Genomic DNA, 26215 nt, shown 5'->3' with positions numbered 1-26215 from the left:
CGCGCTCTTCCAGCGGCGGCTGCCCCCGGCGGTCGCGCTCTTCCAGCGGCGGCTGCCCCCGGCGGTCGCGCTCTTCCAGCGGCGGCTGCCCCCGGTTGTATGTAAGTCTGAATAGGTACATTATTTTAATAAATGCAATTAGCACAGATGTTTGTCTCGACATATTATTAGGCAGTGTGGTGTCAGTATAAAGTATAAAATCCTCGCTGTGATTTATTCACAAACAAAGCAAAAAAACAAAAAAAACTTTATGGAGCCCAGACATTCATTAACTTCTGGAGCAAGCTGTGCTTTGATATGCAAAGAAACAACTGCAGGGTTTGTCTTGCTCATTAAAGAGTTACAGGAGGCTGCAGAAAGAGTTCACCCCCTAATACCACCCACAACCTTAGCTGTGTTTAGCAAAATATTTCTTCTGCAAATCAGAAGAAATCCCCCCACCCTCCGCCCTATCAAGCCTCCATGGTGTGCAGGGAAGCCCTGTTTGTATCTAGGAGTCGTCCTTATGTCGGATGTCCATAACCCAGGGACTACCTGTTGGTGCTTTTTGTAAGCTGTAATTGGAATTGTGAGTGGGTTGTTTTCTTACTATTATCAAATGAAAGCACTTGCATTTAATTTAGTGGCCTGTTTAGCAAAACGTTTTTAATGCTTTAAAATAAATGTTGAAGGATATATGACCCACTGTCACATTTTTAATGTCTTTTTTCCCCTCTGTGGAGACTTATCCTCCCTGGCTTAGTGGCCATTGTTATGAAGGAGGGGGTGGTGGATGAGAAGAAATCAAACATTTGACATTTGTAACCAGAACCAGCACAGAGGAGATATTTTCTAATGGGTTACCAGTTCCTCTGACAAAGGTGGTTTCCCCAACCACACAGATTTTTGGAAATTTCTAATTCCTCTCATGCCATGCTTGGTAAATAATGAGAAAATTCTCTTGTGTTGACACAGACATTATTTTAAGTTTGACTGACCTTCTTACCCCTCATCACTCTATCCAACTCCTAAGAAATGTCTGAACACCAACCACTGAAGCAAATATTTGTTATGTGGTCTTACGAACTAACTTTGAGATTTCACTTAAAAAAAAGGTAACATTTCTAATACATTTCTCCCAGCCTGGTATCTATAACACTTTTAACTGCTGTTAACTGGGTTTTAACTGCTGTCAGGGTTGAAGAGATTTACATTTTCTTGACAATAAACCTAGCAGGTAGTGATAAAAAAACTGTTTTCAGGAGCAAAGACAGAAGGAACTATGCATCTTTTGTCCATATAGATACTTCTGCAATATTCAGGTAGGTATAGTGGTGTCGCAGGACCTTCCTATGGTTGCCCTACTTCCCTAAATAAACAAAGTGGTTAGTTACTTTTGTTTAGTCAAAAGTATTGTGAGGACATGAATGCACTTTCCAGGGGTTTGTCCATGACTCTTAACTTTCAGACAAATAAGTTTTTGGGGGACATATTTGGATAGGAGGTGAATATTGCAGTAGGAAATGCTTTTTATCTTATTCTTTTTTAGAATGCAGGGCAATTAGGTTTAAATACTTTTGTTTCATTCTGGAGTTCTGCTTTACAGAAACTGAGAAATTATTCACTATAAAAACATGAAGCCTTCTCGATTGTGACTAATTTGCTTTTTTACCTTTGCAGATTCTGTATGCTGTGCTTTGAGCAGTGCATGACACAGAGAAACCCTTCGTGTGCTGTGTGCCGCAGCAGGCTTTCTTCTAGCACAAAGGCATTTGACTTAGAGAAGCAGATGAGGGAAACGCAGGCCTCTTGTAAAGGTTGCAGTTCAAAGGTAATTATTGAGTTGGAGATTCTCATACTGTTTTTACTGTGTGAAATGTACCTGCCCTCTGCGACAAATATATTGTGGGGTGCATTGGTAAATAGGAGGGATTTGTTTGTCGAGTTACTAGGATTTATTGGCCTCACTATGACAAGCATGATGTTGCGATTTCTTTACTGGGCAAAATGTAGATGAAGCTGGAATAATCGTGCAAGGTGCAGCTATAACAAATTGGAGTAGAGATTCTCCATTGGCTCTTTTATTAATGATAACAAAGTGATATGTGAGTGACCTCACCAGATTCCAGAACATTCACAGCTTTAATGAAAATAACATGGCAGAATAGCAGAAATTCCCACGCTAAAGGCTGCCTCTGACTGACTCCCAGGTGCTGTGATAGTTTTGTGACAGAAATCTACACATTCTTAATCACATTGAACTGTCTGCCTTCTGCAATAGCAGCCGCTGTGAATGGAGAGTATGCTTAGCCGATACTGGATGGTACCCTTGTGAGTGAATTTCTTCTACTACCGCCTCCTTACCTCAGGATTAAGGATTAACTAGAATTTTTTAACACACTACCACCTAAAACTATGGATAGTGGTGACAAAAAATAGCAGCAAATTAGATGAGCGCATAGGACCCCGTGGTATTTAAGATTGTGTGAAAGCCACACCACAAAAAAAGCTGACAAAATTTTATTTTGTTTTTTTTGTATATGTATTACCTTTACTTACATTGCAACCTTGAATAATCATTTTTTTTTTCTGGGCCTTATGTGTGTCTCAAACATAAATTCCCCTCCAGACTCAAGCAGTTAGGTGAAAACAGGTATGATGCATTTCTTTTTTTGAAGTGGTATTTCCCTTTTCTGATAAAGCACAGGGATTTCCATCCGATGCACAAAGGTACTTTATTGCTTACATGATTTACTGATTTTCTCCACAGATGCTTCTTTGCAACATGCGTGCCCACTCTGTAAGCTGCTCCCAGTACCAGAATTATGTAATGGAAGGCATCAAGTCAGTGACTAAGGACAAGTCACCAAATGCCAAGTAAGTGACCTGCCCGCCACATTAGCCTGGGGTATCTATTGAGTGCTATCCAGTAAAGTGCCTGCAGTGTGGAAATAAGTTCTGTGAATACACAAGAAACACACAGATTCTTCTTTTTTTATTTCAATCAGTTTTATTAAAATTTTTGAAAAGTCAGGACATAAAAGAAAATATCACGTATATGAACAGAACAAAAGGGGAGGACCTAGGATCTCCCGTCACATCAAGTACAAACAGTATGAAAATACATGTGACATTTTACATTTAACAATTGTCTAACAGTACAAATGAGTGCTTATACAGCCGCCAGAACATATAAACCGGGGTTAAAGGGAAATACAACAATAAAATATACATGTCAAAAAGGAGCAAGAAAAACAAATACCCCTGCATTAATTGGAATAGAGAAACTAATCCAACACATGCATTTAGTGGATCAACTAACATACTCATCTCTGGATATATCTGACAGGTATATCAAAAAAGCACTTGCATAATACTAGTTAACAAAAAAGGGGGGGGAATAATCAACTAAACAGCCCAGGGAAGAGATAAGGGTTCAGCAGGGTGGATAAGGGGGAAGGGGAAGGGAGGTGAGGGGGGGAAGCGCCCGACTGGCCAAGCCTACATTTAAACTATCAGAGCATTACGTATCATTTCAAGATAATTTGAACTACACTGATACTCTCTCATTGATTAGCTTAGGTTAATGCCAAAGAACTTTTAAATTGGGTGGATTCCTTGAACCAGTCCCATGCAGACCACATTAACTTATATTGTTCCCATTTATTGTCGTCCTCCGCTACAAGCCTCTCCAAGTGCTGTATCTTTTCTAATTCTGTAAACCAATCTTTCAAGGATGGCGCTGTGGTCTGTTTCCATTTCCTGGGAATAACAGACCTGGCAGCCGCAAGGAAATGGTAGGATAGATAACAAGGCTATCTGGGGGGTAATCCTCAAATCTGAACCAGAAACATTGTTATAGATATCTACTATCTGAGACCACAACTTACGGATATTGGAACAATCCCACCATATATGTAACATTGTGCCTTGATGGGTAAGACAACGCCAACACCTATCGGACAGGGAAAGAGACATACGGTGGACGTCTGAGGGGCAAAGATACCATCTAGAGATAATTTTGTAATTGGTCTCTTGAGCCTTACAAGGAAGAGACATTTTATGAGTTAAAATAAACACTTTTTCCCAGTCCAACGGAGAGATAACCTCTCCCAATTCCTTTTCCCAGTATCTGGTATAGGTGGGGGCGTTGTTCGTATGGAATTTAATCAGGATCTCGTAGATTTGTGATATCACATGAATCGGTCTATTAGGAGAGCGTAGTACAGATTCAAAAGCCGTGAGGTTACGCTGTATGGGACACTTATCTGGAAAGGTCGAGACAAATGAGGACAGCTGGTTGTATCGCATCCACATTGAGGGGAGCCTCTGCACCCTGGTGCCAAGCGATGAGAATGGTGGAATCCTTCCATTCTGGAGTATACTGCTTAACTGTCTATTCTCCTGAACTGACCAAGATAGGAATTTTTTAGCATTCATTGCCGGTGGAAATGAGGGATTGTCAAACAAGGGAGTCATAGGTCCTACTACAGTCGACAAGTGATCCGTCTTAAGGAGATTGTCCCACTCTCGTAGGAGATCAGAAGTAATGCTGGGTAATGGATGGAGAAATTGCAGTTTGGATCTGTTTACCCAAGGTATACAACAGAGGTCAATTGGGGATAGAGCATTTTCCAAAACTACCCAGCTTTTCCTTTCTATATTATGGAACCAATCAACTATCCGAGTTAGTAGGGCCGCCCTATAAAAAGATCTAATATCAGGGACCCCCGCTCCCCCACAATGTTTAGGTCTGGTAATATATCGAAATGCTATTCTTGGACGTCTCATTTTCCATAAGAACCTCCTACAAAGCGTCTGTAATTTACTGAGGAAGGCCAGGGGCAAGTAAATCGGGACCGTTTGGAAGATATATAGCATTTTGGGCAAAATGTCCATTTTGAGGGTATTGATTCTGGCGAACCATGAAAGGGGGAGTAGCTCATATCTACTTAATTCCATCTTCAGTTTACTTAACAGTGGGTCATAGTTATACCTAAATAATTTAGTTGGATCGTCTGTTATATAGATACCTAGATATTTGAGTTTCTCATTACAATGTCTAAAAGAGGTACGGTCTCTAAGGTATTGTACCTGGGCAGAGTGAAGGGAGATATTAAGAATTTCGGATTTATCAAAGTCCACTTTAAAATTACTAAGAGTTCCAAATTTTTCAAATTCCTCCAAAATGGCAGGGATGGTAGTCTGCGGGGATGACACATACAGTAACAGGTCATCTGCAAATAAAGACAGTTTATAGTGATGTTTCCCAATCTGAATCCCCTGCACCTGTGGGTTCGACCTCAATGCTACTGCAAGATGTTCCATCACTATGGCATATAATAGCGGGGATAGTGGACAGCCTTGTCTAGTACCGTTAACAATAGGGAATGGGGTAGACAGGCCCCCATTTACCCGTACTCGAGCCGTAGGGGATGAGTATAAGGCGGCTATCCTGGCTATCATCAGTGGGCCCAAACCAATCTGACGTAATGATTGGTACATAAAGGCCCAATTTACCCTGTCAAACGCTTTTTCAGCGTCCACTGATAGCAGGCACATAGGGGTTTTGGCTATTTTAGCTGCATGGGTAATCAATATAGTCTTCAGTGTATTATCTCTGGCTTCCCTACCATTAATGAAGCCCACTTGGTCTGTATGGATCAGGGTCGGTAGGTGTCGGGATAATCGATTAGCTATCAATTTAGAAAAAAGTTTTGCGTCCACGTTAATTAGGGAAATTGGTCTGTAATTTGAACAAAGCGAATGATCTTTACCGGGTTTAGGTATGACAGCAATATGTGCCTCCAGGCTTTGAGAAGGGAAAGAGGAGTCCCCAGATATAGATGAAAACACCCTAGTCATAAACGGGGCTAGAAGTTCTACAAATAACTTATAAAATTTGGGTGTATACCCATCTGGACCAGGACTCTTACCGGCCGGAGTGTTTTTGATTACCGCAGATACCTCCTCCACTGTAAAAGCAGATTCCAAGCTTGCGGATACTTCAGAATCCAATTCCGGCAATGCAGTGGATTCTATATAATCAATGAGTGAAGAAGGGGTGTGCGGTACAGCCTGGATATTATACAGACCAGCATAATATTGTCTAAACTCTGATAAGATTTCCTGGGGAAAGGCCGTGCGGTTACCCTTGTTGTTTCTAATATGAGGGACATACATTGCAGCCGACCTCGGGTGAAGTCCCCTAGCCAGTAACCGGCCACATTTTTCACCGTATTGGTAAAAAGATTTACGATATTTATCTCTATATTTTTGGTGCGCAAAATCATACAATTCCAATAATCGCCTTCTTGCAGATGTAAGGTCAGAAAATACATCCGGGGACATACTGCTTTTATGCAATCTTTCTAATTGCCTTATATTGTCAAGCGTGCGAGCGATTTCCTGAGATCTAATTTTCTTAAGTCTGGACCCCTGTTGAATCAAGACCCCACGGAGAACTGCTTTAAAGGCTTCCCATTGAAAGGGCAGTGGAGTCTCGTCAGCCTCATGATCTTTTAGAAAATTGTTTATAGTATCTATAACAGCTCGCTCGCACACAGAATCTCTAAACAGTGAATCATTACATTTCCATGACCACTCTTGTGAACCTATCATAGGGATTTGAATGAGATTCTTCTTTTAAATGGAAACTACTACTAAATGCAGAACTGACATATGTGTAGAGGCCCTGTTTTACGTGCTAAAAATTACAGTTTTGCTTATCCAGCCTTTCTCAAACAGCCCCTGCCACACCGCATTTCCCAGAGATCGAAAGTAAGATTTCCTCTTGTAGCTGCATGCACCTGCCTGCTCATTGCTATGAAGGGCCATAATTCTGATGACAAGTAATTTAGTGCGACCTGCAGAGGTGATTTTCTTAATTCGGTGCTTTTGAACCTGCATGTGTAGCTTTCTGAATTATGAGCCAAAGGCTGCAGTGGAGCTGTAAATTATTAAGAAGGAAGATTGTATTTGCGCTTGTTAAGATTGGAAACATGAAGATATTTAAAATTACCTTCTTACCTCTGATGTACCCCCTACTGCTGGGTTTAAATTTTACTTCTTTAAAGCATAACTCCAGGCCGCCCGCCGCGAAATATCTATATGTATCTCCACAACACTCATTTCCTCTGCAAAGCTGTCCTCTGCAGTACCTCTTCTCCACCACAAGATGTCCTCAGTCATTTTAGGTTCCAGGGACAGAAATTCTCCAATTGGATGTTTCCTTAAAGCAGTAGTAAACTGAACTACTGAAAAAAAAAATGCACTCACCCCTACTTTCACAGATCCGTAGATCCATCCGGAGCTTTCCTGGATCAGGTCCCATCCTGGTATCCTGCTTCATTCCAGAGTGGAGGAAGCGTTGGCCGCTGCCATATCTTTTGGCCTTCTTTGTACGTCACCTGATTTTGCACTGCGCAGGCGTGAGATTGGGTGACGTAGATGGGGGAAAAAAAAGAGTGCTGATCCCCGAGTCCCTTCAAAGACAGATTTCCTTTAGCTTGCTCCTGTATTTACAAGAAGGTACTATAAAAAATTATCCAAGTGGGACACAGGTGGGAAAAAAATTGACTGGGTTTGTATCTGTTGCCTACATTACTACACGATGGGGAAAAATCCAGCCACAGACTTTCACTTATTCAGTTTCTATGTTGATGTTGCATGTCAGAATGGCTGAAAGAGATGACTTTATCTGTTTATTCAGTAAAACATTTTTTTTTGTTCTTCCCTTTAGAGATATCCCAAATCGGTTCACTTTTATATGTCCTTATTGTCAGCAACAGAATCTGGACCAGGAAGGACTAGTGGATCACTGTAAGAAGTTTCATTTTAGTGACCCAACACCTGTGGTAAGGCCTTGTGTGGTTTTAGTGTTAAGATTTCCAATTATAGTTTGCTGTGTTATGAACACTTGCTGTTTTTATTGTTATTAGGTTTGCCCTATATGTGCCTCCATGCCATGGGGGGACCCTGGCTATAGAAGTGCCAACTTTATGGAGCATATTCACCGTCGCCACAGATTCTCTTATGATACTTTTGTTGTAAGTATACTTATTTGTTTGCTAAGGGCAGTTGCCAGTTTTGCTCACTACCTATTTACTGGGGTGTACATATTGGTAGCAGGGCTCTACATGTCATAGTTTCCCTCAAGTATATCTTCCTCTCCACCTAAGAGAACTTTGAGCATCACACTAGTGACATCACCAAATCAGTTTAAATTGTCAGTGACCTGTAGCATTATCTCAGATAGATAACTGAGGTTACAGAAGTAGTGCTGTACATAGTTACATAGTAGATCAGGTTGAAAAAAGTCCATCAAGTTCAACCACTAGGGAAATAAACATATCCCAGATATAAAACTCTATAAGACATAGTTGGTCGAGAGGAAGGCAAAAAAAAACCCTGGTACAATTTGCTTCAACAGGGAAAAAAATTATTTCCTCATTCCATAAGACAATCAGATGTTCCCTGGATCAACAGTCTCTGGTATCTTTACTATAAATCCTTAATCCCCAGTTATATATTCTTTTAGAAATCATCCCCAGTTATATATTCTTTTGGAAATCATCCAGCTTTTTCTTAAAGCAATCTATAGTATTTGTTGAAACTATTTCCTGAGGGAGCCGATTGGTATTAAGTCTTTGATCCACCAGAACCCCCAGATCATTTTGCATTTCTGACTCCCCCAAATGTATTCCCCCTAGACAGTATGAAGCATGCATGTTGTTAGCCCCCAAGTGCATAACTTTACATTTATCTATATTAAATGTCATTTGCTGTATGGCTGCTCAATCAAACAGTACATCCAGGTCTCCTTGTAGATTATAGACATCCTGTATGGACTTAAATCCATTACATAGTTTGGTGTCATCTGCAAACACAGAAATGGTACTTTTAATACCAAACTTTATCATTTATAAAGATGTTAAACAGTAAAGGTCCCAACACTGAACCCTGGGGTACACCACTAATAACCTTAGACCCATTCAGAGTATGATTAATTACAACTCTCTGGATGCGATCTTTAAGCCAGTTCTCTATCCATTTACAGATTGACTTTTCTAAACCTATTGACCCTAACTTGCATATTAACCGTCTGTGGGGTACAGTGTCATATGCTTTAGCAAAGTCCAAGTACGCTATATCAGCTGCCACTCCACTGTCTACCTGTTTAGTTACTTCTTTATAAAAAGATAGTAAATTTGTTTGACAACATCGATCTTTCTTGAAGCCATGCTGACTATAAATATAATATTATTTTCAAGCAGAAACTCCTCTATGTGGTTCTTTATCAAACTCCCTAGGATCTTTCCAACTATGGACATTAAACTAACCGGTCTGTAGTTACCCGGTAATGACTTTGCTCCCTTTTTGAAGAAAGGAACCACATTGTCCTTTCGCCAATTACATACAGTGCCATTGTGCTCTATGGAAAGGGAAGGGGGAATGACGGAGTGGCAGCCTGTGCTCTCTCTTCTTCACTTTCATTACAATCGTTTGTAGATCCGCCAGGACGGATCTTTGAACGATGAGCGCTGTACACACGCCAGATTCTCATTCAATTTCACTCCTGAGGCGATTATCTGAGGACCATCATCTGATATGTGTACGTAGCCTAACATACCAGACTGTGCTCTGCTGTTTTTCGGAAGGAATTCCAGACAAAAGATCGATATTTCATAGTACAGCTGAGGTACACTTAACATTTAGTTAGGTAGCATTTTTTGAGAGGTCCATTGTAATTTATTAAATAGTAAATTTGCAGTCACTGCAGAACTTTATGCTTTGAAAATGTTGTGTAATATTTACTACAGCCTTCTCTGTTTTTACTAGGATTATGAAGTTGATGAGGATGCTATGATGCAAGAAGCACTTGTGCGATCATTAAGGGATAACTGACAATAACACCACCTGAAGCCCATATGAAATGAGCTGACTCCACACAACATGCTGGGACGTCTTTGCAGATGAATGAAATATATAATGGCTGTGGCCTTGTGACAAGACTCTTCACTTTATTGCTGTTAGAATCTAAAGTAGGGGTTCTTTTTTATGTCAGGTTAAGTGTGCGTGTGTTTGTGAGTCTACCAAGAAAAACATTTTTAATAACTGGGCCCTAAATAATAACAGCATTTTAGGACAAACTGCAGTTATCCTGTTATCTCCCTCCAGAGATTCATAGCACGGTCCAATGACTTTTTTTCCTTTGTTTACATCCGGCAGCTCAGTCTTCACCGTCCTGGTCATTTCTAACTTACACGTTACAGCCACATATATTTTTATGGAACTGTATTTGGTGTGAGGACACAGCTCAAAAAATAATATATGTACAGAAGTGTCTGTTGCTGTTCTGGATCTTCATAAATATTCATCTGTGGATGGGATCATTTGGTTCTGCCAAAGGTGGCAAACAGAATAACTGCACTTTATCTTAAAGCCCTTAAATGGTTGTTTTCAATAGGCAAACACAAATGTGTTTTAAAACATTTAAAGTAGATTTAAAGACAATACAATTAGATTACAAAAATCAAATCTAATACCATCTTTAGCATATTAGTGTCATTTCAAAGGAGTCTTTTTATACTTACAAATTCTTCAGCTTTCTTTAAAACAAACCTTAGTGTTCTTGCTATAAAGGTCCTTGTTCAGGCATGACCTGTCGCCCTATCCCATGCTCCCTAGTTAAAAAAAACTGCAAGCAGGTTCTACCATTGCCACTATTGGTAAACTGCTCTAAAGCAATGATTTGCACACAACCCTGGAGATACATCTAACCAAGACACATGTGAATGAGGCTGGAGTTTTAGGAAAATAAAAACATGACAATTGTTTTCAGTACTGTAGCAAATTATCCAGCCATATAACAAGCTAATATGGTGATCTTTTTCAGCACTGTAATATTATGTAGCTTCAACAACCCCTCCATCTTAATCCTATGCCGATACAGAGAAACACACACTACGTTAATTACCTTCCCACCTCAAATTGATTACTTACATACTAAGCAATGGATTGTGGGAGGAAGGGGGACATATATACATGCCCATTGCTTTTTACCCTCAACAGATTGTGGTGCTTACTGATACCTTTTGGGGGTCATCATCACTTTTAATTTAGATAGTTGATATCTATCAGGTTTTCAATCCCCTTTAAAAGACTTAATACTAATCTACGTCTATTAGGGTTCCAAGTCTACCTGGTAATTAGGCATACGTGGCATGTCTGATAAGAGGTAATACATTTGCTTGGCAGGTACATGTTTTGTTAAAGCCATGTAGGTAGGTTTCATTAGTCAAATGGACATTTTGACAGCTAATTTTAGGTTCTGAAATTGGGTCTGTGGACAGGTGCTTTCTGAGAAAAGATCACTTAGACAGGGTCTGTGAGTCATTCTTTTTAATGAATATTGTTGAAATAACGCACATAATTAATATTCAGTTTTTCAATGAAGTGAAGTGTAGGGCATTGTATATGAGTGCGTCTGCTATCTACGCTCACTAAGCTAACAACAAGACCATGAATTTCCTTGGATGTTTTGTTACTACAGCTCCAGGAAATTGGCAGGCTTCCCCAAGTACTGATTAAGGCCTAATATTGTCTTCCTCACTCTTATGCCGCTAACAGGTGCTCTCTATCTGTTTCTGATATCAGGGAAAAGCTGAAGTTACCATCTTGTTTTGTGCGTGTGTAAATGGTTTGTTTTTAAATAGGTTGTGTTATTTTTGTCTGTGTTTTAGTTGATATGAATGAAGGAAAGGTTAAAGATTTTTAATTAGTCCTTGTCTGTAGAATTCGAATCCTCAGGACTAGCTGTTTTGATGTCGGCACAATTTTCATAGTCATAATTCACTGAGCAGGTTTTTTTGTTTTTTTTAAGTGGACCTTTCAGAGCAAATGCAAGGATTGTTTTTTGCTAACCCCAATCCCCCTCACCACAAAGTTAAAATTCTTTGAAAATCTATTCTTATGTTTACCCTGAAAGGTCTGTTTTAGGTGTGTGTCGGAACCCAGCTTTTTTGCATGTAAAAGGATTAGAACATTAATTATTTTCACTTTCAATTCAAAACTCAAAAAAAAAATCAGATCTGAAGTCAATCGTAAGGGAATCGAGCAGCTGATCAGTTGCAAATAGATCAAATGTGTTTGTAACTGTCATGAAATAAATACAGTATGACTGCTTGAGTACATCCGAAATAATGTGTGTAAGGTGATTTGGGAGTTTTGACTGATGACTGTATGGGATATAGAATGAATCGATTGGATGTGCGTAAAATTGTCTGCAGATCTGCTGATGTACTGGGCTTTAAACTGCCTCCTCTGTAGTCAGTTATCAGAATTTGGGCAAGGCCCTTCCACAACCTATATATTGTACACACTGCTTGCTTCCTAACATTTCTGCCTACCTCCTCCTCCATTTGGCTGCTTTATGGTATGGATGCATATGATGTTATAACCTGGTGTCATAGATTTTTTTTTTTAATTAAATACTTACATTTTCATTGTACATGTTTGATGTTAGTCTTGCTCTCTTTTTTTTGCAATAATAATGTATGGTAATGAAACATTGAGCAGGAAAAGGCTAGAACCCCCTTCAAGGATTTATTTCAGAAGTATGGTTGCTGCAGGTTTTTTTCCAGACTTGCTATTTTAAAACCATTGGCACCAGGATGAGTGTAAAAACAAACAGGGGTTCTAATCCTTCTTCACTTTATCATTTAGATGTATTTCTGTATTTTCGTTACGGAATAAAAATATTGTATGTGGGCGAGTCCTTGTGGGAATGTGTCCAGTAGTTTCTGCACAAGTGTCTGTATTAGTTGTTGTAGTTTTTGGTTACACTGCAATTTTTTTCCCTGACTTTGTTCCAGTTCACGTTATTTTTTATTATTATTCTTCTAAATTAATAAATAAGGCAGGCCTTGTATGGGCTGTTTCATCATCAAAGTGTAATTACAAATTTCCTACTGGTGACCAAACTTATAATGTGTAAGTACACATAGCATATCTACACAATATGGAGGACCTACCTTCCAAAGTATCCCCACCTGCAATGTTCATCACTCCATTGTGGCTGCTAAACCTCCCAGTTATTGATTTCTTCAGTTGTCTTGATTTGCCAGCCAGATTAATGTAACTGATTTCCATGCATCTTAGCAGATACTCTACTTGTACCCTTTACAGGTTCAGTAAATGGATATAAAAGAAAATCTATATAAAGCTCAGCTTTGCTGCATCATTCGGGTGCAAAGAAAACAAGCCTGAAGTGTACATTTGTTTCAACAGAACCTTTAGGTGTATATTCATCCAAAATGCTTTTTGGTTTTCAACTGAGGAAGGATTAGAACCCCGTTGGGTTGCATGTGGAAGTATAGTCTGTCTATTAGTAAAGTTTACCTTCACTTCCTGTCCTGCTAACAAAGATTTGACCAGACAGGCTGTGAAAGCAGCACAGAAATGAGAAATGCCTAGCAGAAGCCTAGAACCCAGTCAGTTTTAAATTACTTTTTGTGTCTCTATTGCGGGCCTTGCCTAACTTTTGTCTGGTAAAATTGATGTTATGAATGTAAATCTTTATAATAGAACACTAGATAGTAAAAACTTGATGGGTTCTAACCGTTCCCCACTCAATTAAACAGTGGCTGTACTTGTAACTCCTGCACAAAAACATTTATGTAAATGTATTATAGCTCCAAATGATATGTCTGCTTTTTGTGCCCTAAATGCTATTCCCAACCCATTCATTCCTTATTAAAGTAGTGCTGACATTATCGCTATTGTGCACTTAACCTTTACAGAAAGCAAAGATGACAGTGTGACCAAGCAGGCCCATTTGCTGAAGGCATCGTGTTCAAAATGACATGGGGGGCAGATACAAGATATAGGAAGTATAATATTTCTTTTTAACTTTGAGTTTATTACACACACAATGTTCAAACAGTTAAAATAACAATGCAGTTTGCAACTTATAAATGCATTCACGTGTCTGTCTTTATTTTAAAGAGATATCCTGGGCAACTTGTAACATTATAATAGGCATTATAGAACATTAACACTTTTTTGTTATGTCTCTCCTGTATATATTCATGAAAAAGGTAAGCAAGCAATAGGTGGCCCTTAAGAACTCATTTACACCCTATTGTTCAAAACCTTTTACTCTGTTCTGTGGGTTTTTCCAGTCTGTGTTTTGATTTCCACTTTTGATGTAAATAAAGCCTTGAATGCTATGAACAAAGCCAGGAGGATCAGCTGGTGATCTGAATGTTACCGGGTGGTGTTGTCTTCTATCATTGACAAAGCAGGCAGACCTGTGTTTTATGTTCTGTTTACCTTCACCAATAATTCCAATCTATTGGGTGATCTTTACAGATTTTGCAGATCAATGTTTCTGTCCTGAGATGAGAAGCAATAAAACACTTATAAATTATATATTATGTTGTGTTTATATTTTACATTGGAAAGTATGTGTTTTATCTATTTACAATTTATTTGTTGGAGTGGAATTGTATTTCTAACAGACCTAATCAATCAATTAAGGTGGGGTAATAGACTGCCAATCAAAATGAAATTTAGAGCTGGGCTTTACCCAGAATACCCCTCTCCCTTCCGTAATAATTAGATGAATTTAAGTTCACTTGTGTGCTATTCTCCATTCCTGAGTGGATGGGTCTTTTTTTTCTTCCATTAACATCCCTCACATCAAATCCTATTGGCTGTAACCAATGTCAGTCAGTGGAGTTGTTAAAGGGTCCTGCCGTCATTGGCGGTGATATGATGACATATGGGGAACAGGAACAAGTTAGCAGGTTCTAAACCAGGTAGTAAAGCCTTGCAATACAAAAACAAGACCCAGGTTAGCCGTGTACAGTCACATGGTGGCAAACTTTGTTGATTTACATTTGATATGCAATTGGAATAAAGGTCAGCATGCTACCATTGACTTTAATGGACAATACACATAGCATTGCATTGTTTTGTTTGACCCCTTCTGTGTTTCTTTGCATTTCTTTGTATGCAGCATGCCTGTGGCCTCCAGGCAAAACAGTCCATTGTAGCTTTTTCTGGTCAAATTCTGCACTTGGCATTTTAATGCATTGATTTGCATTTGAAAATAGTGCTTATCAGGGCACGGGTCTTGAATCAGTGAGCCTTGATCAATTCTAACTAGTTGCTTTAGCTCCTTTTTTTAATTTGCAGCTTTCTCCTGTTTTGTTGACCCCCTGCATGTGAATTGACACTTCCTTTTACCAGCCTTTTTTATTGCGCACTGGCCTGTGAATACTTTAAGCCATCTAATCATTTTAATTAATTTTTTTCTGCACACAATTTTAAAGCTGCAACATGGCCAACAAACATGTCTTACTTCCAGGCTGCCTAGTTTGCATGTCAGCCATGTTTGTTGCTTGTGAAAAGTAAATGGTTTATTGAGAATTGCATTTGCATGTTAATGATTTCCTCCCATAGATGATATCCTTCAATCTGCCTATGTGTGGATAGAGAGGCACTGGATTTATAATATAACCTGGATTTGTTACAAACAAGAAAAATCATCTAAAATCCAGCATCCCGAAGGACTTCCAGAAACAAAGTTTGACAAATTTATGTCCTTATCTGATTGGCCTAACTTTCATAATATGTTAATACCTAACCAAACTCTTAATTTATATACAGCGGTAAGAGTTACACTTCTGTCCATTGTGTATCTCTGTCTGTGGCCCTCATAGAGGTGTTTCTCCCTCACCTCCTCTTCCTGTGAATGTCTTACAAGAAATAAGCACAAGTAGTGGAAAAGAAAAAAAGTCTGCTTTCTAAAAACTGGTTTGAGAAATTAGCTGCAGGCAGCAACAGACACCTGACAAAGGTGCTAAGTATTCCCCAGGGACCCAAACTAAATTTATTAGCATAGGAAAGGGTTAAATACATTGTAATGCAAAAAACAATTACCTGTATTTGATTGAGTAAGGGAAGTATTATAATCTTTTCTTGGTGTTTGCTGCTCTTCTTTAGAGAGATTTACTATTAATTGCTTCCCTTCTGGCTGATTTTATATGCAACAGACACGCCGATGGAAATACAAATCGGACTGGGGCCTAAACTTCCCTACACTATTAGAGATAAGCAGGTTATTTTCAATGTGTGCTGCTGTTGGAGAGTTCCCCTCACTTCCTATCTGGTAAAAATTCAACAGGACAGGAAGTGAGAGAAAAGCTTACTGACAAATCATTTTCCTTCTGATGGGTTATCTTTAATTTTCAACTCCATATGGAATGTGAAAAATTAGCTATTTATATTCAATTCCCACATTGGCCCTCATGCAGCAGTGCACCTCCCTATTGCTGCCTTCTTGAGTCCCTGTTAGTTTAATTTCGCTGCATATTCTAACAGGAAAATTTCCTTTTACATCCCGCCCAGGACCCCATACACAACACAGAAGCGAGAAGTGAAATGTCCTTTTAGTTATCGCCCAAACAAGTGTCTCCATTGCAATGATTTCACTCTGCTGGCAATTGCAATATTTGGATTTGTGTCTTGGTGCCAATATTCACCAGGACAAATAAAAGGGGTAATTACTGGCAGCGACAATTACCTGATAGGGAATGGTAACCCCTATCCCCTTCATACATAAAGTATAAAACAAAAAGTTATTATCTAGAAATAGTTTAATTGCAGAAGTGAAATAAATGAAAAAATTAGATGGGGTTTACCAGGTGACCTTTGGAGGCCACACCTGAAGTTGAAGTGCTTGTGTATTGCACCTTGTGTGGCTCCCCTCCTCCTACACCTGTTCACCTGTTCTGCATATTATCCAGCCAGGGTCACAGGAAGCTGACAACACTCCAAATTTACATCTAATTATGTCACCATCTTATGTTGATTATCACCCACCCTCCAGTCTGCCAGGACAAGGACTTGTAGTAGACAGGTGTCAATGGCTTGTGGATTCGCCTCCTACCTCATTTGTAAATGTGTCAATGTCGTTTTCCATATCTAGGGAAAAGTGAGGAAATGTTTCATGGGAGCTTGTTAGAAGTGACTTAATAGTTTAATCCTGTTTAACATGAATCTGTGTAATGCTACCTCCTGTTCCCCTGTATGGTATAAGTAGTGTTCCAGTTCCTGTTCACATGCTATCATATAAGTGTGATGTCCAGTGATATCAACACACAGCCATGTCTCTTTAATGTGCAAATCTTTTTGCAGGGTGTTTTGTATATTAAAGGGGATCTGGAATCGGAGGTTGACTCGGGCCGCATGCCTTTTGCTTATGAAAATTATACACTTGCCGGTGTAATTGAAGTTAATTCATTGGGGGAACGATTGTTATACCTTTAGGTTCACACTTGGATATGGAGTGCTTAGAGAGGTCCAAAAAAAAGTACACAAGTCATGTCATGTGTGAACGATCAGGCAAATCCAATCTCAAACTCCCGTTTGGTTCCTTTACTCAATCCCATCCCCAATAATCAAAAACTTGCATACCACCTTATAGCTCTAATGGCTACATGATTTCTGAGTGATCATTCAGACTGATTAGTAAAGAACATAACTGGTACTGGACCTGTCCATGCATAATGAGCCTTATTTATGGAGCTACCTAGGCCGCAAGTAGTGCTGTACCTCACACAACCATAGGATACATACTGTATGTTATTAGTACACAACATTATTTGCCTGTATAGGAGACATTAAAGTGACCCTTGCAATAACCCCATACGTCTGAATTCATTTCCCATTGCAATACACAACAACAGTAAAATGTTTTATTATTATAATTATGTCCTTCAATGCTTACAGACATCATCATCAGTCTTCCCATTGTTAGCAAGTCAATAAGGAGGAGACGGCAGCATGGTGAATGCATAGCCAGGGGGCACGGTGATCTCTATGAGAAGGAAATAAATACATAGAACTTTTATTTGACATGTTGGCATTCTTAACATTAGATATTCTAACATATTGAACTACTAGATTGTAAGCTCTTTGGGGCAGGGTTCTCTCCTCCTGTATCACGGTCTGTATAACTCTGTCATTTGCAATCCCTATTTAATGTACAGCGCTGCGTAATATGTTGGCACTATATAAATCCTGTTTATTATTATTAATAATAATAATAATAATAATAATTGAAGAATCCTTAATTTGCACATAATAGTATTATTAGGAAAGTAGTCACAGGTCAGTGTTTCTTCCACTAGAGGGCAGCACAGGCATATGGTTATATCAGTGTATCTTGTATTCCAGTTTCCTATTGATATCTTGCATTTGATGACCTTATAATCATATTATTTTACCATTCCCAAATATTTCTGTCAGCTTCCTAATTCATTTCACTATTTAATACAAATCGCTTTCTAAATGTGGCCAGGATAAATGGTAACTATAGTCCTGGCCCCATTCTTCACTCATAGAGTAACATTTAAAATAAATGCAAAATAAATTAATTTATAATAAATTAAATAAAATATTTTTTTAAAACTTCAATAAATTAAAACGAATGCATTGTATCAAGTAACCTTTAGATTAATTTAAAGGTTAATAAAATTTGGTTCAACAAATTTGTATTCTGTGGCTGCCCAGGTGTAGCACCACAATTTAACCACACGATGGCACTGCAGGACATGCCTAGAAATTACATTGCTAATACAAAAAGCAAATATAGAGATTCAAGACATAGCAGATAATAAGTAAAGAATGCAATGGTTAAAGGAACCAAACTGTCCCTGCAGGTCTTCCAATTACAATATTTAGAACTGGACTCATTAAAGCTCTGTATATACTTAGTGTTTGTACTTTCATTGTTGGAACAGACTCCAACAAGTGTATTTTATCTGTCACTGCACAGATAAGAGCCACAATAACAGGACAGGTTATCAGTGCAAGATTAACCCTTTCCTCTCAAGGCTGGGAATATTGTACTTTATTGCAGCTGTTACTCTACTACATTGAGCTCACCCAGATCTTAGTAGATACCCCCCCCCCCCTTTTTTCCTCCCCAGGACAATTATTCTTGTTAAAGTTTGATTATATTGACTCTTCTGTTTTAACTTGATAACACTTAGGGTGTTAGCATGGAACATGGGCATACCTGCACAGGTGATGTCAACATGAACAGGTCATCAGCTCCTGCCTATGTCTGGGAATGTGTCTGTTTGCATTCAGTGGTGTACTATCAACTCCTACAAGCAGCATTTTAGGGCCCAGCATCACACTTCCTGTGAGAGTGGGTGCATTCCAACAGAACTAAAAAAAATAGATTTTAAACTATCAATTTACTCCACAGCTTGGAAAAAAGCTTCAACTTCGGTTACCTTTAAGACACTGGGAGAGCAACAATTAGGCATACTGACACCCCTAATTCTAAACAAAAATCAAACTATGACATTATTATTGAAAACTATTTGAGTTTTGTGCAAGTTCGGGGCAATTTTAGTCAGGTCAAAATTACCAGTCCTTTGCGATTTCAGCACAAAGTGGATTTTAAACAAATTGCCACATGTATGACCAACCTAATGGTATTGACTGAGCCATAAAATCATTCTTTTTTCTTAACAGGAGACATCAAGCAGTTTTTGGATAAACAGAACAGAAAATGTAGCATTGCAATTCCAGGCAAAGATATCAGTCTCCTATGCTATTTCCCAGCCACCCATGGCTAAGATGAGAGAGTTTGGTAAGTTTAAAGGGACCTGCAGGAGACAGAATTCCACTGGGTCTGCTGTCACCTGTCTGTGCTCTGGTGTCAGAGGAATGCAGGCGGGGGGACAGGTGCCATCTGGCCAACACGTGTGGGCCTGCCTCAATCAAAGTTCCAAAAAAAAAATCCCCTTCCCTTAAACTCTTACTAACAATTCCAGTATGAGCTTGACCCGAGGGGGGGATGGAGATTAAAGACATGCTGGACGGGTAATTGGTAAAAATTGGCTGCAAACTGTACCACCATTAAGTTTCACACAGTGTTGTACAGAGGGAGGGGAATGTCATTCTTGTTTAATTTTAAAGAATCATACTTTTGTGGGTTAAAATAACAAAAGTTACTTGAGGTTAGCACTTTCTAAGGCTAACAAGGCCTTCGGTCGGTAGGCAGCATCACAAGGTTACTTTAGTTGTTTCAATCCTTGAAATACAACTCTTTGGTCTGTTTTATGACAAACACAGTAACACCACTTACCTTTGTTCTTCTACAGTTAAACAATATGATGACTTCAAAGAGACACAAGGTTCACAAGCTTTCACCCCAAAAAAAATCATTTTTAACCTTTGAATTAGTAAAATGTTCAAATCCTGGGTGAAAGATGCATGAAATCTTTCTCCCATTTTGCTGTAATCACAAACAGTTACAAATATTTTGTAAACAGTTTAATTTTTTTATTCACATTAATATTATTATTAATCCCAATAAACAGTATTTTTATTGCGCCAACATATTACACAGCGCTGTACATTAAATAGGGGTTGCAAACAAGAAACAGATAAAAACAATGACACAAGAGGAGGAGATGGCCCTGCCCAAAAGAGCTTACAATCCAAAAGGTAGGCAAAAGTAGCACACAATAGGAATGGGGGCAGCATTGTTGGATTCCTCACTCCCTGCATGCACTGTATCACAATTTCCACAATGTGTTCTCCTTTATTTTGGAGTTTGGGGTTTTTGCATCACCCATTTGTCAAGCCCTAACTCCCACACATGAGCACCATGACCATGCACTGTACTGCACATGTGCATCAGTCATGTTACAAATGAAAAAAATTACTAGCAGGCTAATAAAAGAATTAAAAAAAAATTGCAGATAAAACTTTTAAAAGTCCTTTCTCCCAATTGCTAAAATTGGGAGAAACCCAATTGCTAAAATCCTATGTGAGCTTCACCACGCCAATGCCATTTTAAACAACTTTTATTTTTACCCAGATTTCATTAAAGCCTAATTAAATTTAATTGTCATGTTGTCTTGAATTTCATTGTTGGGATATTTTTTGTCATTGGGTGACAACTATTGTGCTCTTGTGCCCCTAGGGTGAGGCTACAAGCAGCTATGCATAGACATTACATAGACATGGTCCAGGGTAGTTATGTGCAAGCAGTGGGGGGAGTGAATGTATACAGAAATGGGGGAATAGCAGCAAATACAGGAATAGCAGTTTCCTTGTGGGCTACTGGTGGCTGGGATTGGTCCGCCTGTACCGCAGCGTTTGCACACTTTACAACTAGTGGCAGCCCCCCAGGGCTTTGGTATTGCCCCCCTGATCTGGACTGCTTATTGCCTCCTGACTACATGTAGCGTCCCACCTGAGGAAACAGTTCAGGTTCATTAGAAATCCATAACCGCACTACAAACTCACCGCCGTGTGAACACTGAAGATATAGAATGAGGTCTGACATGTCAAGCAAAACCCCAAAAAATTAAAAACTTTACTTTTTTTTTTTTTGCTTTTGTTTATATGACACGGTGCTTTATCTAACTAAATATCTTCAAATAAAAGTTCACATCTACGTTGAATTAAACGCCTCCTGGGACTGACGCCGTCTTGCAGTGCGTTCCGCTCAATTGACCAGACGAGTGTGCAAATACCGGACTGTCAATAAAGAACGCAGAACATCAGCGGAATAAAAGGAAGTTTGTAAAGAAGGAATCCACATTTGTTTAAAGAACGAAGAAAAGACAACTTATTTGAACAAGAGAGCTGCTTCTTTTGTCAAAGTAAAGTGTTGGCTTAGCTATCACAAAAGAAGTTTTGTTGTTTGGCTACTATGTATTGGGGATGTGTAAAAGAAGGTGGGGGGGGGGTGGTAATACTCTGAAAAGACCCCCATGTATTCAGTCTAATCTGGTAGACCTCTCTTTTTTTTTTCTGCACAGTTAATGATTAGGGACCTACACAAAAAAGGGAGAGAGAAAAGCCTTCTCTCCCCAGGTTAGGTATAGTGAAGGAGGAGTGGGCAAGAAAATTGCCTTCAGATACAATAAAAAGTTTGCACAGTTCTATTATAGGGGTGGAGAAAGCATCCAAAAAAACTCACAGCTCCAGGCACCTGCTGGAAAGGGGACAGAAGAATTTGGAACCACGCCTCCTCTGCCTGCTGACTGGCCCAGAGTTCACAATACTCATCTGCATATCCCCGCCCCCGGCCTGGAGGGCTGCATATTAGCCAGTGGAGGGCTCAAGCAAGTCAGTGCCTTGCCTTTTAATCCCAGAGTTTGGATACTCATGTAATTGTCTCTCTCAGTTTACTACTTCTGCTGCTCCCTCCTGAGCAAGATGCCACGATCATTCCTTGTTAAGAAGCACTTCTGTGCCTCCAAGAAACCCAACTACAGTGAGCTGGAGAGCCAGACAGGTAAGAAAATCACATGCATTCAACTAAAAGCAGAACTTTTTATGTGCAAGTTGTATGATCTCATTCATGTGGCTGCTGCATGCTTACAGTGTACTGGAGTGAAATTATTCTATAATACAGAATGCATTTAGTTTATCTGCTATATTGCAAGAATGCAGCAGTTCTTAGTAATGTTTAAAGTAGTATTTTAAATTGCTGAAATAAATAGTAACCAATGTTTGCATAAATTGATTTAATAATGCATAGCAGAGTACATTTACTTTTTTTTTTTACTTGTTCTGAATATCTTCTGCAAGCATGAATTTAAAATCTAATGGTTGTTTTTTTTTCCTGTTACAGTGTATATCTCACCATTTCTCTATGATAAATACTCCTTACCTGTCATACCCCATCCGGAGATCTTGCCCACCGGAGCTTACTACCCACCTTTAGTCTGGGACACCACCGTAATTACGACTTTCTTCACCAAAGACCCCGACTACAGCAAGTCGCCCATCTCCCCATCCACTGATGCTGATGACTGCAAGCCCCTGGACCTCACGTCTTTCTCCAGCGAGGATGATGAGGGCAAGACTTCCGATCCTCCCAGCCCAGCGTCCTCGGCCACAGAAGCTGAAAAGTTCCAATGCAACCAATGCACCAAGTCTTACTCTACTTTTGCTGGACTGTCCAAACATAAGCAACTGCACTGTGACTCACAAACTAGAAAATCCTTCAGCTGCAAATACTGTGACAAGGAATATGTCAGCCTTGGGGCCCTGAAGATGCATATCAGGAGTCACACTCTTCCATGTGTCTGCAAAATCTGCGGCAAAGCCTTCTCCAGACCATGGCTTCTACAGGGACATATCAGAACTCACACCGGTAAGGATCTTTTCTTCGATCTTTATTACATCACATGAATGAATGATGCAAAAGTCTTAATTTCTAAGGTCAGCAAGTTCTTTTGAAGGTAGACAGTTTGCAAATTTATGTGTGGTACAAATGCCTAGAATTCATATGGGAGTGATGAAGGGTGAAAAATAACTAGACACTGAATATTTCAGTTATGGCAATTTTTCTTTAGGAACTAGAGTGGATGTTATGTAGAGTTGGCCTGTGAATTGCACCTGTTACTGTACAGTTGCAGGGCCTGTGTACTTGCAGCTGTTGGATTGTATTCCAATGTAGACTCCTTCATCTGATTGTTGTGAGTTGTATGGGGCTAATTTCACACCCTCTTCCAGTTCTATAAAGGCATTGCAAAGGGAACTCCAAAAGAATTAATTGTGTTGGATAGTTGCTTTATAGGCACTAGTCTGGTACCATGTGCCTATTAGCATCTACAAAGGCTGAATGCCGGGTACTTTGAAAATCCTACATACCCTTGCAGACCTAACAATGGATAGTGGCAGTGAGCATCCTCGTACTAATGAAAAAAATTATTATGAATGTAATTTTTGTTCCTGGTCGTTAATTGCATTTCTTTTTCTTTAACAGGTGAAAAACCATTTTCCTGTACGCATTGCAACCGGGCCTTCGCAGACCGCTCAAACCTCCGAGCCCACTTGCAGACACACTCAGATGTCAAGAAGTATCAGTGCAAAACTTGCTCTAGGACTTTTTCCAGAATGTCACTCCTCCACAAACATGAGGAAACGGGGTGTACGGGGAACCACTAAAAACTCGTGCACAATTGACTGTTACAGACAGCACAGGGAGAGAAGTCTCTCCCCAAGTTAATATATTCCCTGGCTTTGGTGTAGCAAGCACACAGCAATCACATGGGGACCTATTACACTTTTTATCCAAAATAATGCTCTTAGGTGCTGAAATTAGCTCTCTGTCTTCCAGGCTTTTCTTGCAGTCTCCTAGATAATACTACATTCAATATGTGCACGTTTGACTGTTACACAGTATTCCAGAACCTGAAGTGTAGTTTAAACCTGGGACTGCAGAAAAGGCACAAAAAAAAGAGATTTTTTTACCTTTGTTTTTTGGAAGCAGAGATAGGCTAATTATTTTCCTTTTTTATGAAGGACAGAATGAAAGTGTTACTAGAAATGTGTCTTATTTTTTATGATTCTGTATATATATAAATATATGCAAGGCTAGTACTTTTCAGCAAAGGTGTTACTATGCAATAATAATATCACACTTACGGGGCAGCTGTTTGGATGCGGCACAATGGTGGATCTGTAGAGGCCTCTCCGGGAACAATGGTCAGGAAAGCGAGAGCTTGTCGCTGTTGCCAAATAACAATTGTGTTTACAAAGCTCTCGAGCACCTGTTAATACAACTCTTTAAAACAACTGCCTTTCACAGGCGCTCAGATTAATAGCGGGCAGTTGTCATGCAATACAATGGATGATTGTGCAAGCCAGCCCACGGACAGGTGAACCAGCAGGAAAAAGAAAAATATATATATTTATGTCTATTAACAGATGTCATCTGAATGCATTTTCTAGCATCTGTACATTCTTTTTTTTTTTTTTTCTACATAATCCGTACAAACAAATGTTTACATTTTGAAAGGTACACTGGTATTTATATTTTTATCTTCCACATTTTGTACAATTGAAACTTTTTTATAAACACAATTTATTGATATTCAATAAATAAAAAAACTTAATTTATAAAACAATGTTTGTTTAAAAATCTTTGTGTGGTGTGGTTGGGAGCATTGTGAGCGCCTATGCTTTAAGATAGCACACGACAAGTGCAAGAGTCCAAAAATCTGCTACAAACCTTAAAAGGGTCCCTAAATGGTAAACTATATACCTATAGAGAGGTTCAGCTACACAAAGACCCTCCTGGACTTAAGGGTTCTTACATCAGTAGTTGAAAGGTGTCCCCTTGGTGGCTCTGTCTGCCTCTAAATGGTATGACCCCATGTGTTAAGATCAGACATCCAAGTTGTATTGATTTATGGATCATATTTTGATATACATGTTGCAGGATACATATAATACCTGAGAAATTACATTTCATTTATCAGACCTAACAACATGGTATGCTGAGCCTTGTAGTTCTACAGCAGCTGCATCCTCTATAAGACAGGTGCACCCTAGGAGAGTCAATATTCTACTAAGGAAGGGTGAAAAGCAAAACAATACACTGTACTCTCCGCAAAGAAATCGGAAACACCTGCTGCTTTCAGTGTCTTAAAGCACTTGTTCATTTCTATATCATGTTCGAAAGGCAGGTGGAGTGAGCGAGCAACAAAAGAGAATGGGCATTCGGGCCCCGATCTTTCAAAACTTTACCATTTATTTTCTTACTTGCAACCTCATTGTTCTAATCTCTTGGGAAAGATAAAGAATGACAACCTGATCTGGGTTCATTATGTTTTAAATGAGGACACGATGACCTTAGGGGAAATTGCTGCTTGGGCAAGTTTTTTAAGTTGTGTATATTTTTTTCCACATTAAATAGACATTGCCTGTGGCTACTACATGACCTTTCCAATACATGGATGTCAATCGTCAATCTAAAAAAGGGATGAATAATGGTGCCAAAAAGTTCTGCATTAAATGTCCCCGGAAATGGTTCGTTCTTTTTGTGTATTATAAAGTCAAATTGCTTATTATGTTTTATTTTTTGGTTTCAGAAAAGCTTGTGGTAAAAGATTAGCAGGTACCAAGAAAGTTGGTCACCTATACATTGTAGCCTGGGGCCTTGAATATCTTCTCTGCCCCTTACAAGAAGTTAACAACAGAGTGAGGAAAAGATAATGGAAGGTGCACAACACTATAGGTTTAGCCTGAAGGTAAAGTTTTAAAATCCTTAAGACATTCAAAGTGTTTTATTGTAGATTCCATTAAAATGCATTTAGTTCTTAGCTGCCCTGAACTGATAAGAGCTTCAAAACATTTCCATTGTAAACCCAGCAATGGTCACCTATGTGTTTTCCTGGGC

General features: G+C 39.2%; 2 protein-coding genes across 2 annotated transcripts in view; both read left to right on the top strand.

Annotated features, from left to right (window-relative positions):
• Positions 1–14410, top strand: part of RNF114 (ring finger protein 114) — a 15435-nt gene extending 1025 nt beyond the window's left edge. The window contains exons 2-6 of the mRNA XM_072414139.1: positions 1660–1810; positions 2750–2856; positions 7721–7835; positions 7920–8027; positions 9820–14410. Of these exons, the coding sequence (XP_072270240.1) occupies positions 1660–1810; positions 2750–2856; positions 7721–7835; positions 7920–8027; positions 9820–9885 (547 nt within the window). The 3' untranslated portion in view covers positions 9886–14410. The remainder of the gene's footprint in view (positions 1–1659; positions 1811–2749; positions 2857–7720; positions 7836–7919; positions 8028–9819) is intronic.
• A 7738-nt stretch (positions 14411–22148) lies between these two features.
• On the top strand, positions 22149–24941 carry SNAI1 (snail family transcriptional repressor 1). The gene is made up of 3 exons (XM_072414138.1): positions 22149–22318; positions 22658–23182; positions 23798–24941. Exons 1-3 carry the CDS (start codon positions 22240–22242, stop codon positions 23977–23979), a joined length of 786 nt encoding a protein of 261 aa, XP_072270239.1. The 5' UTR covers positions 22149–22239; the 3' UTR covers positions 23980–24941.
• The last annotated feature ends 1274 nt before the right edge of the window (positions 24942–26215 follow it).

This window comes from Pyxicephalus adspersus, chromosome 6 (assembly GCF_032062135.1).
Source record: "Pyxicephalus adspersus chromosome 6, UCB_Pads_2.0, whole genome shotgun sequence".
Lineage (NCBI taxonomy): Eukaryota > Metazoa > Chordata > Amphibia > Anura > Pyxicephalidae > Pyxicephalus > Pyxicephalus adspersus.
The sequence above is the reverse complement of the archived record's forward strand: the minus strand, read 5'-3'. Positions and strand labels throughout refer to the sequence as shown.

Bases quoted from the DNA above. Each gene is read 5' to 3' on its own strand.
- SNAI1 (XM_072414138.1), top strand. From the start codon at position 22,240: ATGCCACGATCATTCCTTGTTAAGAAGCACTTCTGTGCCTCCAAGAAA. The intron at 22,319-22,657 runs GTAAGAAAATCA...TTCCTGTTACAG, and splicing joins TGAGCTGGAGAGCCAGACAG to TGTATATCTCACCATTTCTC. The intron at 23,183-23,797 runs GTAAGGATCTTT...TTTCTTTAACAG, and splicing joins ACATATCAGAACTCACACCG to GTGAAAAACCATTTTCCTGT.